The 14,615-nt window shown below is 43.4% G+C and overlaps 1 protein-coding gene across 8 annotated transcripts in view; it reads right to left on the reverse strand.

Moving 5' to 3' along the window:
* The window catches only part of GRIK1 (glutamate ionotropic receptor kainate type subunit 1), a 512,490-nt gene that overhangs the window by 176,586 nt on the left and 321,289 nt on the right, over positions 1 to 14,615 (reverse strand). For all 8 annotated transcript variants that reach the window (XR_008889112.1, XR_008889113.1, XM_056559535.1 and 5 more), the window contains exons 7-8: positions 3,025 to 3,168; positions 1,391 to 1,498 (exon numbers count right to left, since the gene is read on the reverse strand). Coding sequence is in view for 6 of the 8 variants with exons in the window: in XM_056559535.1 (XP_056415510.1) it covers positions 1,391 to 1,498; positions 3,025 to 3,168 (252 nt within the window). In the remaining 2 variants the exon portion in view is untranslated. The remainder of the gene's footprint in view (positions 1 to 1,390; positions 1,499 to 3,024; positions 3,169 to 14,615) is intronic.

The following is a 14,615-nucleotide window of genomic DNA, read 5'->3' on the forward strand; positions in this document are numbered from 1 at the left end:
CAGAATAAAAACTAGATGTCGTATATCTTGGCAAAATGTTAACCTTTCTTATATACTTCATAAAAAAATGTTAACTATTTTTTCATGAAATCATGGCTTATATATAAGACCACTAGGGGTCCCCATACTATACAGAACATGATTCTGTTCGGCTTCAGTATTATCTTTGTCCCTGCTGAAGCACAGGCATGGACAAAGTCTAGGTGTGGGCTGGATTACCAATCCTCTGTGCTCACTCCTGTCCTATCAGACTGCAGCAAGAAAATAAAGAGGAAGGGGTTACAGAGCAGCCTGCAGTGATTGGATGAGGAGACACAGCACAGCAGACTCAGGGAGGAAGTGAATACATGGTGAGTGGGCTCAGTGCTTGAATGAGTGAGCAGAAGAACAGAGGGATTTGCGAGCCAAATACAGAGACTAGACACATAGAAAAGATAATTAAAGAATCTGCATGACCTAGTAGGGTATTATTACTCTATGCAACAAGGATATGTAACACCGGAAAAGGGAATATGGCTGTTTTTTGGAGAGGGGACATGACTTAAATAATGTGCCAGAATGCGGCCATAGATTTTTAAGGATAACCTTCAGTTAGCAAAAAGTCTAAAGATGTGAAACATGATTGAGATCAAATACGTTTTGTAATTTACAGCAGGAACTTCCATTGAAAGCTACAGACAAAAAAAAAGCGCATAAATAATACAAAGGTACACAGCCTTAGACCAGTGTTTCCCAACCATTGCGCCTCCAGGTTTTGCAAAACTACAACTCCCAGCCATTGGCTGTCCGGGCATGCTGAGAGTTGTAGATTTTTCAACATCTGGAATCACATTGGTTGGGAAGCCCTGCCTTAGACTGTCTACTCAATAAGTATTAGGTAGCAATGATGAATACGGGCCGATGGGTCTAGCGGTGGGATGAGGGGGAGGAGCATAGGACTTTTGGAGTTCCTTGAACCCTGCCCCCTAGGAGCCTGCACTTAGCACAATATAGTGTATAAGTTTTGTCTGGAGTACAGTTTATTATAATAATAATTAAAATGAATAATAATAATGCAATAACATAATATAATAATAATAATAATAAATAATAATAACACATTTGTCATTTTTTATTATATTATTATTATCATTATTATTATTATTATTATTATTATTAATAGTTTTAAGAAAAAATTTTGAGGCAACATTTTTGCACAAGATCATTGCCTGCTACGATCTCAAGTACATAATTATTCATCCCACAGACATCTTGACAGCTGTCTTAAGACATAACATGACCTGCTTATTTATACAATTCTTCAGGCTTTAATAACTAAATTTACTAAGTGAAATCTTGCCAATAAGCCAACATGTCTGCAAAGGGAGAAACTGTAGAAAATCCAGAATACCTTTTCCATGCCGTCTTCCTTCAGGCTAATAATATCCAAATCGAAATCTCTTCTCAAGCCGTCCGTTCTATTGAAGGTGATCCGACCTGTCAAACCATCCCACCGTGCCTGGGGACACATAGACAAGATAACATATTTAAAGCCGAGCCGACTATCCATCAGAATCTTACCAAAGAGGATTTTTTTTTTTTTTTTTAGAAATCCAATTCAATAGCGTTTATTTCACACAACAGATTCCACAATAAAATCCCCAAGTACTACTGCATTATTCGGTCGCAATTTCCAAGTATGTGTAATTCAATTATCATTATAAGCTTTTAACATGGTACCAAAATATGGAAGTGAATCATACTATTTTGTGCCTACAGCTCCAATCAAGCCCTATGTGTCGTCATGGTTACAGACTACAAAGAAGACCTTTGTAGTCAGATGCCCCATTGATACATCTTTTGATCAATGTATATTGGCAAGACTAAGGGGACAGATGAAAATATCAGACTAAAAGGGGTTTGTAACCATGGGGACACTCAAACCAGCAGGAGAGCTGCAGACACAGCAGTAACATGTTTAGTCAAGACTACTTGCAACGCTGCTTAACCCCGTTCACACATCGGAATTTCCGAGCAGACTCCGTTGGGAAAATTCCACTCGGAAATTCTGTTTCAGCAGAGTCCCGTTGTTTTTAATGTGATTCTGCTGCACTGTGTACAAGGCGGAATTTCTGCGGAAAATGTTTCCACCAAGGAGATTCCTATTCTGGAGTCTGCAGAAAGAACATGCTGTCTATAGGAACAGTGCATTTCTGAGGGATTCTAGCAACGGCAAAACATGCAAATTTGCGGAATGTCCCCCCCATGTTTTTCAGGCGGGAATTCTGCATATTTTCCACCGTGTAAACAAGGCCTAATATTTAATTGTGTGTAACTGAAATTCCACTCAAAATAACACAATTTTAGTTTAAAAAAAAAAGTCAAGGAATATTCCTAAATGTAGAAGGACTGCAGTAATATTATTTTTGTTAAAGAGTACCTTGTCATGATCTTAATAAATTTTAGAATCCTCCGAGTTCACTCCCCCCATAATGATAAACCACCCTTGCCTTTATTTTAGTTTTCTGCCTTGATATTGTTCTTTATTTTCTGCCCAGGCTGGGAAGAGGCGTTCCCTGGCAGGCGTGACATCACTTGAAGCCATAGAGGGTAGAATTTCCACCCTCACTCTGCTACACACAGCCCAGAGCAGTTCAGTGTGAGATGGGCTGTGATTGGCTGAGGCTGCACACACACCCCTTAGCTTTCTGAACTCTACTGTACACTCTAGAGTCTATACGCTGTGCTGAGGTCCCACCCGCATTTCCTGACTCTCTCTGCCAGGCTGCTAAAGAAGACAATCTGCAAGCATGATGACAGGCCGGACCAGTAGGAGGACCTCTGGTGAAAAAAACTTTTAGGGGTTAATTTAACACAAATTTACAAAAAAAAAATGTAAGAAGTATATAAGAAAAGTATAAATTTAAATAGGCTAATCTATAAACTCTAAATTTTTTATTACTAATGACAGGTACCATTTAAGCTTTACACCAGAACATGCTTGACACTAATGATAAGATATCAGACTAAAAGCGAATCACCCACCTCCTTAATGAGGTTCATAAATCGAGGTCCAAATCTCCACGGCTTGTGACGGTGACATTGTAGAGAGCTGACAGTCAGCTGGCCAGCTCTTTGTGTTGCAACAGCGACCATATAGACAGCGTCATACATCAGGGCAGCATCTGTCTGTAATAAACACATAGGAAGACTGTGTTTTATAACAATACTCACGACTGGCCACCAAGCCAGGGCAGCACCCTAGAGGAGCCTGGCACCATGACATCACCATGACGACAATAACCATAAGTTACAGCTAGACTGCAGAGTGTATGAGGGTGGCACAGATTCTTGGGTAATAGGAAGATGTGACACTGATGATGGTGCCAATCAACAATCTCTCAGACCTGAGGGTCTCCTCTCTATTTCATTAGCTTCTTGTTTACATCCTAACATTCACTTTAATTCACTCCTAATTGGTGTCCACTAAACAAATCAGCTCCGCGTCTTTTAGGAGCAAAGCAGCTAGAATGACCTTTCTGTCTATCGGTCATACTGACGCCTCTGCTCTCCGCCGCTCACAAATAACTGGTTTATTGTAGAATTATATTCATGACTCTCCTCAACACTTATTATGTCGTCTCACTCCCAACTGTAGGGCTTCTCCCGTGCTGCACCCATTCACTGCAAGAGACCATTAGACTTGCTCCTAACATGCCAGGTCTTAAGGACAGGGTCCTCTCTCCTGTAGAGTGTAAGCTCTTATGTACAGGGTCCACTCTCCTGTATAGTGTAAGCTCTTATGGTCAAGGTCTTCTCTCGCCTGTAGAGTGTAAGCTCTTATGTACAGGGTCCTCTCTCCTGTAGAGTGTAAGCTCTTATGGGCAGGGTCCTCTCTCCTGTATAGTGTAAGCTCTTATGGTCAAGGTCTTCTCTCGCCTGTAGAGTGTAAGCTCTTATGTACAGGGTCCTCTCTGCTGTAGAGTGTAAGCTCTTATGGGCAGGGTCCTCTCTCCTGTAGAGTGTAAGCTCTTATGGGCAGGGTCCTCTCTCCTGTAGAGTGTAATCTCTTATGGACAAGGTTCTCTCTCCTGTAGAGTGTAAGCTCTTATGGACAAGGTTCTCTCTCCTGTAGAGTGTAAGCTCTTATGGTCAGGGTCCTCTCTCCTGTAGAGTGTAAGCTCTTATGGGCAGGGTCCTCTCTCCTGTAGAGTGTAAGCTCTTATGGGTAGGGTCCTCTCTCCTGTAGAGTGTAAGCTCTTATGGTCAGGGTCCTCTCTCCTGTAGACTATAAGCTCTTATGGGCAGGGTCCTCTCTCCTGTAGAGTGTAAGCTCTTATGGACAGGGTCCTCTCTCCTGTAGAGTGTAAGCTCTTATGGACAAGGTCCTCTCTCCTGTAGAGTGTAATCTCTTATGGACAAGGTCCTCCCTCCTGAAGAGTGTAAGCTCTTATGGACAGGGTCCTCTCTCCTGTAGAGTGTAAGCTCTTATGGACAAGGTTCTCTCTCCTGTAGAGTGTAAGCTCTTATGGACAAGGTTCTCTCTCCTGTAGAGTGTAATCTCTTATGGGCAGGGTCCTCTCTCCTGTAGAGTGTAAACTCTTATGTACAGGGTCCTCTCTCCTGTAGACTATAAGCTCTTATGGTCAGGGTCCTCTCTCCTATAGAGTATAAGCTCTTATGTACAGGGTCCTCTCTCCTGTAGAGTGTAATCTCTTATGTACAGGCTCTTCTCTCCTGTAGAGTATAATCTCTTATGGACAGGGTCCTCTCGCCTGTAGAGTGTAAGCTCTTATGGTCAGGGTCCTCTCTCCTGTAGAGTTTAAGCTCTTATGGTCAGGGTCCTCTCTCCTGTAGAGTTTAAGCTCTTATGGACAAGGTTCTCTCTCCTGTAGAGTGTAAGCTCTTATGGTCAGGGTCCTCTCTCCTAAAGAGTATAAGCTCTTATGGGCAGGGTCCTCTCTCCTGTAGAGTGTAAGCTCTTATGGACAGGGTCCTCTCTCCTGTAGAGTGTAAGCTCTTATGGGCAGAGTCCTCTCTCCTTTAGAGTGTAAGCTCTTATGGTCAGGGTCCTCTCTCCTGTAGAGTGTAAGCTCTTATGGACAGGGTCCTCTCTCCTGTAGAGTGTAAGCTCTTATGGACAAGGTTCTCTCTCCTGTAGAGTGTAATCTCTTATGGGCAGGGTCCTCTCTCCTGTAGAGTGTAAGCTCTTATGTACAGGATCCTCTCTCCTGTAGAGTGTAAGCTCTTATGTACAGGGTCCTCTCTCCTGTATAGTGTAAGCTCTTATGTACAGGGTCCTCTCTCCTGTAGAGTGTAAGTTCTTATGGACAGGGTCCTCTCTCCTGTAGAGTGTAAGCTCTTATGGGCAGGGTCCTCTCTCCTGTAGAGTGTAAGTTCTTATGTACAGGGTCCTCTCTCCTGTAGAGTGTAAGCTCTTATGTACAGGGTCCTCTCTCCTGTAGAGTGTAAGCTCTTATGGATAAGGTTCTCTCTCATGTATGTTGTAAGCTCTTATGTACAGGGTCCTCTCTCCTGTAGAGTGTAAGTTCTTATGGGCAGGGTCCTCTCTCCTGTAGAGTGTAAGCTCTTATGGACAGGGTCCTCTCTCCTGTAGAGTGTAAGCTCTTATGGACAAGGTTCTCTCTCCTGTAGAGTGTAAGCTCTTATGTACAGGGTCCTCTCTCCTGTAGAGTGTAAGCTCTTATGGGCAGGGTCCTCTCTCCTGTAGAGTGTAAGCTCTTATGTACAGGGTCCTCTCTCCTGTAGAGTGTAAGCTCTTATGGGCAGGGTTCTCTCTCCTGTAGAGTATAAGCTCTTATGTACAGGGTCCTCTCTCCTGTAGAGTGTAAGCTCTTATGGGCAGGGTCCTCTCTGCTGTAGAGTGTAAGCTCTTATGTACAGGGTCCTCTCTCCTGTAGAGTGTAAGCTCTTATGTACAGGGTCCTCTCTCCTGTAGAGTGTAAGCTCTTATGGGCAGAGTCCTCTCTCCTGTAGAGTGTAAGCTCTTATGTACAGGGTCCTCTCTCCTGTAGAGTATAAGCTCTTATGGGCAGGGTCCTCTCTCCTGTAGAGTGTAAGCTCTTATGTACAGGATCCTCTCTCCTGTAGAGTGTAAGCTCTTATGTACAGGGTCCTCTCTCCTGTAGAGTGTAAGTTCTTATGGACAGGGTCCTCTCTCCTGTAGAGTGTAAGCTCTTATGGGCAGGGTCCTCTCTCCTGTAGAGTGTAAGTTCTTATGTACAGGGTCCTCTCTCCTGTAGAGTGTAAGCTCTTATGTACAGGGTCCTCTCTCCTGTAGAGTGTAAGCTCTTATGGATAAGGTTCTCTCTCATGTATGTTGTAAGCTCTTATGTACAGGATCCTCTCTCCTGTAGAGTGTAAGCTCTTATGTACAGGGTCCTCTCTCCTGTATAGTGTAAGCTCTTATGTACAGGGTCCTCTCTCCTGTAGAGTGTAAGTTCTTATGGACAGGGTCCTCTCTCCTGTAGAGTGTAAGCTCTTATGGGCAGGGTCCTCTCTCCTGTAGAGTGTAAGTTCTTATGTACAGGGTCCTCTCTCCTGTAGAGTGTAAGCTCTTATGTACAGGGTCCTCTCTCCTGTAGAGTGTAAGCTCTTATGGATAAGGTTCTCTCTCATGTATGTTGTAAGCTCTTATGTACAGGATCCTCTCTCCTGTAGAGTGTAAGCTCTTATGTACAGGGTCCTCTCTCCTGTATAGTGTAAGCTCTTATGGGCAGGGTCCTCTCTCCTGTAGAGTGTAAGCTCTTAAGGGCAGGGTTCTCTCTCCTGTAGAGTATAAGCTCCTATGTACAGGGTCCTCTCTCCTGTAGAGTGTAAGCTCTTATGTACAGGGTCTTCTCTCCTGTAGGGTGTAAGCTCTTATGTACAGGGTCCTCTCTCCTGTAGAGTGTAAGCTCTTATGTACAGGGTCTTCTCTCCTGTAGAGTGTAAGCTCTTATGTACAGGGTCCTCTCTCCTGTAGAGTGTAAGCTCTTATGGGTAGGGTCCTCTCTCCTGTATAGTGTAAGCTCTTATGGACAAGGTTCTCTCTCCTGTAGAGTGTAAGCTCTTATGTACACGGTCCTCTCTCCTGTAGAGTGTAAGCTCTTATGTACAGGGTCTTCTCTCCTGTAGAGTGTAAGCTCTTATGGACAAGGTTCTCTCTCCTGTAGAGTGTAAGCTCTTATGGGCAGAGTCCTCTCTCCTGTAGAGTGTAAGCTCTTATGTACAGGGTCCACTCTCCTGTATAGTGTAAGCTCTTATGTACAGGGTCCTCTCTCCTGTAGAGTGTAAGCTCTTATGGGCAGGGTTCTCTCTCCTGTAGAGTATAAGCTCTTATGTACAGGGTCCTCTCTCCTGTAGAGTGTAAGCTCTTATGGGCAGGGTCCTCTCTCCTGTAGAGTGTAAGCTCTTATGGACAAGGTTCTCTCTCCTGTAGAGTGTAATCTCTTATGTACAGGGTCCTCTCCCCTGTAGAGTGTAAGCTCTTATGGGCAGGGTCCTCTCTCCTGTAGAGTGTAAGCTCTTATGTACAGGGTCCTCTCTCCTGTAGAGTGTAAGCTCTTATGTACAGGGTCCTCTCCCCTGTAGAGTGTAAGCTCTTATGGGCAGGGTCCTCTCTCCTGTAGAGTGTAAGCTCTTATGGGCAGGGTCCTCTCTCCTTTAGAGTGTAATCTCTTATGTACAGGGTCCTCTCTCCCATATAGTGTAAGCTCTTATGTACAGGGTCCTCTCTCCTGTAGAGTGTAAGCTCTTATGGGCAGGGTCCTCTCTCCTGTAGAGTGTAAGCTCTTATGGGTAGGGTCCTCTCTCCTGTAGAGTGTAAGCTCTTATGTACAGGGTCCTCTCTCCTGTAGAGTGTAAGCTCTTATGTACAGGGTCCTCTCCCCTGTAGAGTGTAAGCTCTTATGGGCAGGGTCCTCTCTCCTGTAGAGTGTAAGCTCTTATGGGCAGGGTCCTCTCTCCTGTAGAGTGTAAGCTCTTATGGGCAGGGTCCTCTCTCCTGTAGAGTGTAAGCTCTTATGGGCAGGGTCCTCTCTCCTGTACAGTGTAAGCTCTTATGGGCAGGGTCCTCTCTCCTGTAGAGTGTAAGCTCTTATGGGCAGGGTCCTCTCTCCTGTAGAGTGTAATCTCTTATGTACAGGGTCCTCTCTCCTGTAGAGTGTAAGCTCTTATGTACAGGGTCCTCTCTCCTGTAGAGTGTAAGCTCTTATGGGCAGGGTCCTCTCTCCTGTAGAGTGTAAGCTCTTATGGGCAGGGTCCTCTCTCCTGTAGAGTGTAAGCTCTTATAGACAGGGTTATGGGCAGGGATACATATTTGTAAAATATAATATGAACACACTCAACCAGCTTGAAATGGCGCATTCACTTTTTTGAGTTAGAAATAGGTTCATTGACTATATTTGGTATTTACTAAGCTGCGTGCTTTAGCGCACACTCCCCACAGACAAGTGTGGTGCTGTTTGGAAAATAAAGCACCCATGATTTTCTAATCTCATACATCCCTATGCACATCACTAATATCTTTAATTTCTCTTTCATTTCCAAGGCAGACTGGTACAGAAAGTTTCCTGTACACCCACTGCTTGATTCAGACAGCCAGCTGCTATGCTATTGCACTTGCCTTGTTTTCAAGGTTGTATATAACAGCGGAAGGCTATAAATATAAGATCTGGATGTTACAAGTGTCTGATAAATATATAAGTGGACTTGAACATGTCAGCACACTAGAACTTAAATTAAAATAATGTCTGCAAGCCTGACACCGGAGAACAAGACAGAGACAGTGACTGGAGGCTCCTCAGATCAAGGTTAAGATACATGATCACAACAACCCTTTAGCTCTAGAGAATACGAGGAGAAAAAGAAAACCACAACTACAGGACGTAAACGTAAAACGATATGAAATTTCCAGATATAGCAAAGTTAAGTAGTTCTGTGTAGTACGAGTCATTGTTATATGCTAAGACAATAGAATGGGGCCCCTCATTATGGTGCTTAGTGTCTGTTTGAAGGACCCTTGGCCCACTGCTCAAAAACTTGCTAAATAATAATGTGGTTCCTCTGGGGAGGGGATTCCAGCACTAGTTGGGGATGTGACTAACCAGGGCTGGGCCCTTCCTTCCAAGGATCACATGTTCTATCTCTATAGTACATACGTCTATATGTGACATCTGTTTTTTTTTTTTTTTTTTACATAGGACTCAATCAACAATAAGACGTTTCGAGAGTTTCGAGAGTGTCAGAAAAGAGCACTGAGGTAAGACAGAAAAATAATTCAAAGAGAAAAGAACTTCCTGTGGAGCATACAGCAGCTGATAAGTACTGGAAGGAACTGGGGCGTAGCATAATGCAGGTGTCTACCCACCTAAGATTAAATATAAATACTCCCAATAAATCATATGAAAAAATATAGAGGGGGGGGGGGGGGGAGTTAAATAAAAACTTAAAGGGGTATTCCAGGAAAAACCTATTTTTCTTTTATATCAACTTGCTCCAGAAAGTTAAATAGATTTGTAAAAATCATAATCCTTCCAATAATTATCTGATGCTGAAGTTGAGTTGTTCTTTTCTGTCTGACAACAGTGCTCTCTGCTGACATCTCTGTCTGTCTCGGGAACTGCACAGAGTAGAAGAGGTTTGCTATGGGGATTTGCTTCTACTCTGGACAGTTCCCGAGACACATGTCATCAGAGAGCACTTAGACAGAAAATAACAACTCAACTTCAGCAGCTTATAATTTCTGAAAGGATTAAGATTTTTTAATAGAAGTAATTTACAAATCTGTTTAACTTTCTGGAGCCAGTTGATATATATAAAAAAAAGTTTTTCCCTGGATAACTTTTAATGTAGTCTATTAAAAGTAACAAACAAAGTGATTTGAAAGAAGCAGAAAACACTGATAATGGTTTTCTGGTACCAATAGATGCAAATATACCATATCACTCGCAGTTAATATACAAGTAAAGTAAAGCAATAATGCCAGCTATAAACAAATATCTGACACACGGGTGACTTACAATGCCCTACGTGTTTCGGTACACCGATCTTGGTGACCTCATCAGGGGCTGCATACAGTGTGTGTCCAGCAACAAATCAAAATGTAGTAGGCAGAGGACTGTAAATTTGCACCCCAGCCCCCTGTGATAAATCAGATAATGGATGTCATATATAGCTGCAGATGCATTGAGGGCTGCCAATACAGTCACAGCCCTTAATATGGATCAGGCAATCTTGACAGGTAGGCCCCACCTAGTATTTATCATGAACCTAGGTTGTGAGTACAGAGCTGATCATCATCCAGAACCTGATAAATCGATTCTGGCATCCTGTAAGCTCTCCTGTGTGTACCCGGCGGGGAGCCACTTGATACTGTCGGCTGCTAATACACGCAGTCTGTACCCTGACATAATTGCTTTACTTTACTTGTATATTAAAGGGGTACTCCGCTGTTAGGCATCTTATCCCATATCCAAAGGAGATGTCTGATCGTGGGGGTTCCCGCGATCTCCTGCAGCAACCAGCGTTTTAAATAAACGCCGGGTTCCTGCGTCAGTGGTCATGACGTCACAGCCACGCCCACGCCCCCTCCATTCATGTCTATGGGAGGGGCGTGTCTTCTGACACGCCCCTCCCATAGACATGAATGGAGGGGGCGTGGTGTGATGTCACGAGGGGGCGTGACCGTGACATCTAGATCACGGCCTCCAGCTCCGAGCGTTCTGAACAAAATGTTCAAAGCGCTGGAGACCCGGAGTACCCCTTTAAAGGGCAACTCCAGCGCTAGGACATCTTATCCCCTATCCAAAGGATAGGGGATAAGATGCCTGATCGCGGGGTTCCCGCCGCTGGGGACCCCCGTGATCTTCCACGCCGCACCCCGTTAGAATCAGCCCCTGGAGCTTGCTCGCTCCGGGTCTGATTACTAGCGATCACAGGGGATAGGGGATAAGATGTCTAAGCGCCGGAGTACCCCTTTAACTGCAAGTGATATGGTATATTTGCATCTATTGGTATCAGAAAACCATGATCAGTGTTTTCTGCTTCTTTCAAATGATTTTGTGTGTTACTTTTAATGGACTAGATTAAAAGTTAAGTTTTATTTCACTTCCTCCTCTCTCTATATATTTTTTTAAGTACTGGAAGGATTAAGATGTTTTAATAGAAGTAATATACAAATCTGTTTAACTTACTGGCACCAGTTGATTAAAAAAAAAAAAAAAAATTCCACCCGAGTACCCCTTTAACAGTATTCACCAGATTTCGCTAGTAGTGGTGGCACGTGGCAAAGACTTCTTTGGGTCCTGTCATAATATGGTGGATAACATGGAAGTCAGCTGCAACTATCCTCTCTGTAACCAGCTATTTATAGGTCTCTCTGGCAGCCTTAAAGGGGTACTCCGGTGGAAACCTTTGAATTTTCTTTTCAAATCAACTGGTACCAGAAAGTTAAACAGATTTGTAAATGACTTCTATTAAAGAAAAAATCTTAATTCTTCCAGTACATATTAGCTGATGAATACTACAGAGGAAATTCTTTTCTTTTCTGAACACAGAGCTCTCTGCTGACATCACAAGCACAGTGCTCTCTGCTGACATCTCTGTCCATTTTAGGAAAAGTCCAGAGTAGGAAAAAATCCCCATAGCAAACATATACTGCTCTGGACAGTTCCTAAAATGGACAGAGATGTCAGCAGAGAGCACTGTGGTCATGATATCAGCAGAGAGCTCTGTGTTCCAAAAAGAAAATAATTTCCTCTGTAGTATTCAGAAGCTAATAAGTACTGGAAGGATTAAGATTTTTTAATAGAAGTAATTTACAAATATGGCAATGAAGGAGAAATGATGGCACTCACCCCAATGATGGACTTGCATGGATGACTTTGTGTGCTCGCCAACCAAAGTGCATGTGCATAGCAGCGTTCAGCGTTCAGGCAGGTGGAGGCGGGCAAGGACGCCGGGAGACCCAGCGTGTAGGTTACAGCTGTCTCGCACTTCCGTGCTTCGTAAGACCATCAAGACCATAAGACCATTGGTCTTACAAAGCACGGAAGTGCGAGACAGCTGTAACCTACACGCTGGGTCTCCCGGCGTCCTTGCCTGCCTCGACCTGCCTGAACGCTGAACGCTGCTATGCACATGCACTTTGGTTGACGAGCACACAAAGTCATCCATGCAAGTCCATCATTGGGGTGAGTGCCATCACTTTCTAGCACCAGTTGATTTAAAAAAAAAAAAAAGTTTTCCACCGGAGTACCCCTTTAAAGCCAGCATCACAAAGGAACTGCATATGTTTATAAAAAGATTTTGTTTCCAATAGCGAAACAGCGCCCCCTCCTATATACAGGTTGTGTTTGGTATTGCAGCTCAGCTCTATTCAAGAAAAAAAAAAAGGCTGAACTACAATACTAAGCACAGTCTATAAACAACCAGTGTGCACACGTGGCACTCTTGTTCGTGGGATGTGACATGACATGGCACTTACCATTTTGCCCGTTGCTTAATTTAGCAACAGCGTAAGAATAACTTTATTAATCTTATATTTTATTTTGCACAAAAAAGTCATTTTCTCCTCCACAAAAAAAAACCAAAAACATTAAGTTCCCATCTTGCCAATTATAAAGTACAGAAAGCAGTCATGTACGCCAAGTGCCATAGATAACATGTACGGGTGATTTAAGGTACATATGGCTCTTTTCATTTATTATCATGGCAATAGCTTTCATACATTGTCTATTTATACCCATAACTCTTCCCAATGTAACATTTGTATAGGGAGAGGCAGCGGAGATAATGAAATGATGCCTCATTACACAGCCAGGCTTCAGCTCTACAATAAAATTATCCAACGGGATTGGGGAAATTAGAGGCAGCAAAATCCTATTTCTACCTTGTTATCTTATCCATTATGTTTTGCTTTTAGCGTCGTTTTTTTTTTCCCCCAGCAGCGTCAATATTTTTCTATATTAGAAATATAATTGCTAATGTTTTTAACCATCAAAGGGGTACTCCCGTGGAAAACTTTTTTTTTTTTTTAAACCAACTGGTGCCAGAAAGTTAAACAGATTTGTAAATCACTTCTATTAAAAAATCTTAATCCTTCCAGTACTTTTTAGGGGCCGTATACTAAAGAGAAATCCAAAAAAAAAAGAAATGCATTTCCTGTGATGTCCTGACCACAGTGCTCTCTGCTGACCTCTGCTGTCCATTTTAGGAACTGTCCAGAGCAGCATATGTTTGCTATGGAGATTTTCTCCTGATCTGGACAGTTCCTAAAATGGACAGCAGAGGACAGCAGAGAGCACTGTGGTCATGACATCAGAGGAAATGCATTTCTTTTTTTGGATTTCTCTTTAGTATACAGCCCCTAAAAAGTACTGGAAGGATTAAGATTTTTTTAATAGAAGTGATTTACAAATCTCTTTAACTTTCTGGAACCAGTTGATTTAAAAAAAAAAAAGTTTTCCACGGGAGTACCTCTTTAAAACCAGACGATGAATGGTGAAAGAGGAACAAAGGGAAAACCTTAAAAAAGTTAAAAAAATATAAAAAAAAACTTTACAAGGGCACAAGGCCAACCGAGGGCATGACTAAGAGTGCTGGGCCTCATGCCAAACTTTTGGATAACTTGGATCTTAGACCAGACTCCTAAATCAGACCCCAGATCTTGTTCTAAGGCCAGTGGTCTCAAACTGTGGCCCTCCAGATATTGCAAAACTTCAACTCCCAGCATGCCCGGGCATGCTGGGAGTTGTAGTTTTGCAACATCTGGAGGACCACAGTTATAGACCACTACACAAAGGAATAAGATGAGAAGGAAGCCTTACTTTACTTTTCAGGGACAGTGTGGATCCTCTGGAGAAGGCAGAAAGGCCTTTGGCTGTGTGGGCATGCTGGGAGTTGACTTTTTGCAACATCTGGAGGGTCACAGTTTGAGACCACTGCACAAAGGGATGAGATGAGAAGGAACCCTTATTTTACCTTTTAGGGACAGTGTGGATCCTCTGGAGAAGGCAGAAAGGCCATTGGCTGTCCGGGCATGCTGGGAGTTGTAGATTTGCAATATCTGGAGGACCACAGTTTGAGACCACTGCACAAAGGGATGAGATGTGACGGAAGCCTCATTTTACCTTTCAGGGACAGTGTGGATCCTCTGGAGAAGGCATAAAGGTCTTTGGCTGTCTGGGCATGCTGGGAGTTGACTTTTTGAAACATCTGGAGGGCCACAGTTTGAGACCACAGCACAAAGGGATGAGATGAGAGGGAAATCTTATTTTGCCTTTCAGGAACAGTCTGGATCCTCTGGAGAAGGCAGAAAGGCCTTTGGCTGTGTGGGCATGCTGGGAGTTGACTTTTTGCAACATCTGGAGGGTCACAGTTTGAGACCACTGCACAAAGGGATGAGATGAGAAGGAACCCTTATTTTACCTTTTAGGGACAGTGTGGATCCTCTGGAGAAGGCAGAAAGGCCATTGGCTGTCCGGGCATGCTGGGAGTTGTAGATTTGCAATATCTGGAGGACCACAGTTTGAGACCACTGCACAAAGGGATGAGATGTGACGGAAGCCTCACTTTACCTTTCAGGGACAGTGTGGATCCTCTGGAGAAGGCATAAAGGTCTTTGGCAGTCTGGG

The sequence above is a fragment of the Hyla sarda genome, chromosome 2, assembly GCF_029499605.1.
Source record: "Hyla sarda isolate aHylSar1 chromosome 2, aHylSar1.hap1, whole genome shotgun sequence".
In the NCBI taxonomy this organism is placed as follows: Eukaryota; Metazoa; Chordata; class Amphibia; order Anura; family Hylidae; genus Hyla; species Hyla sarda.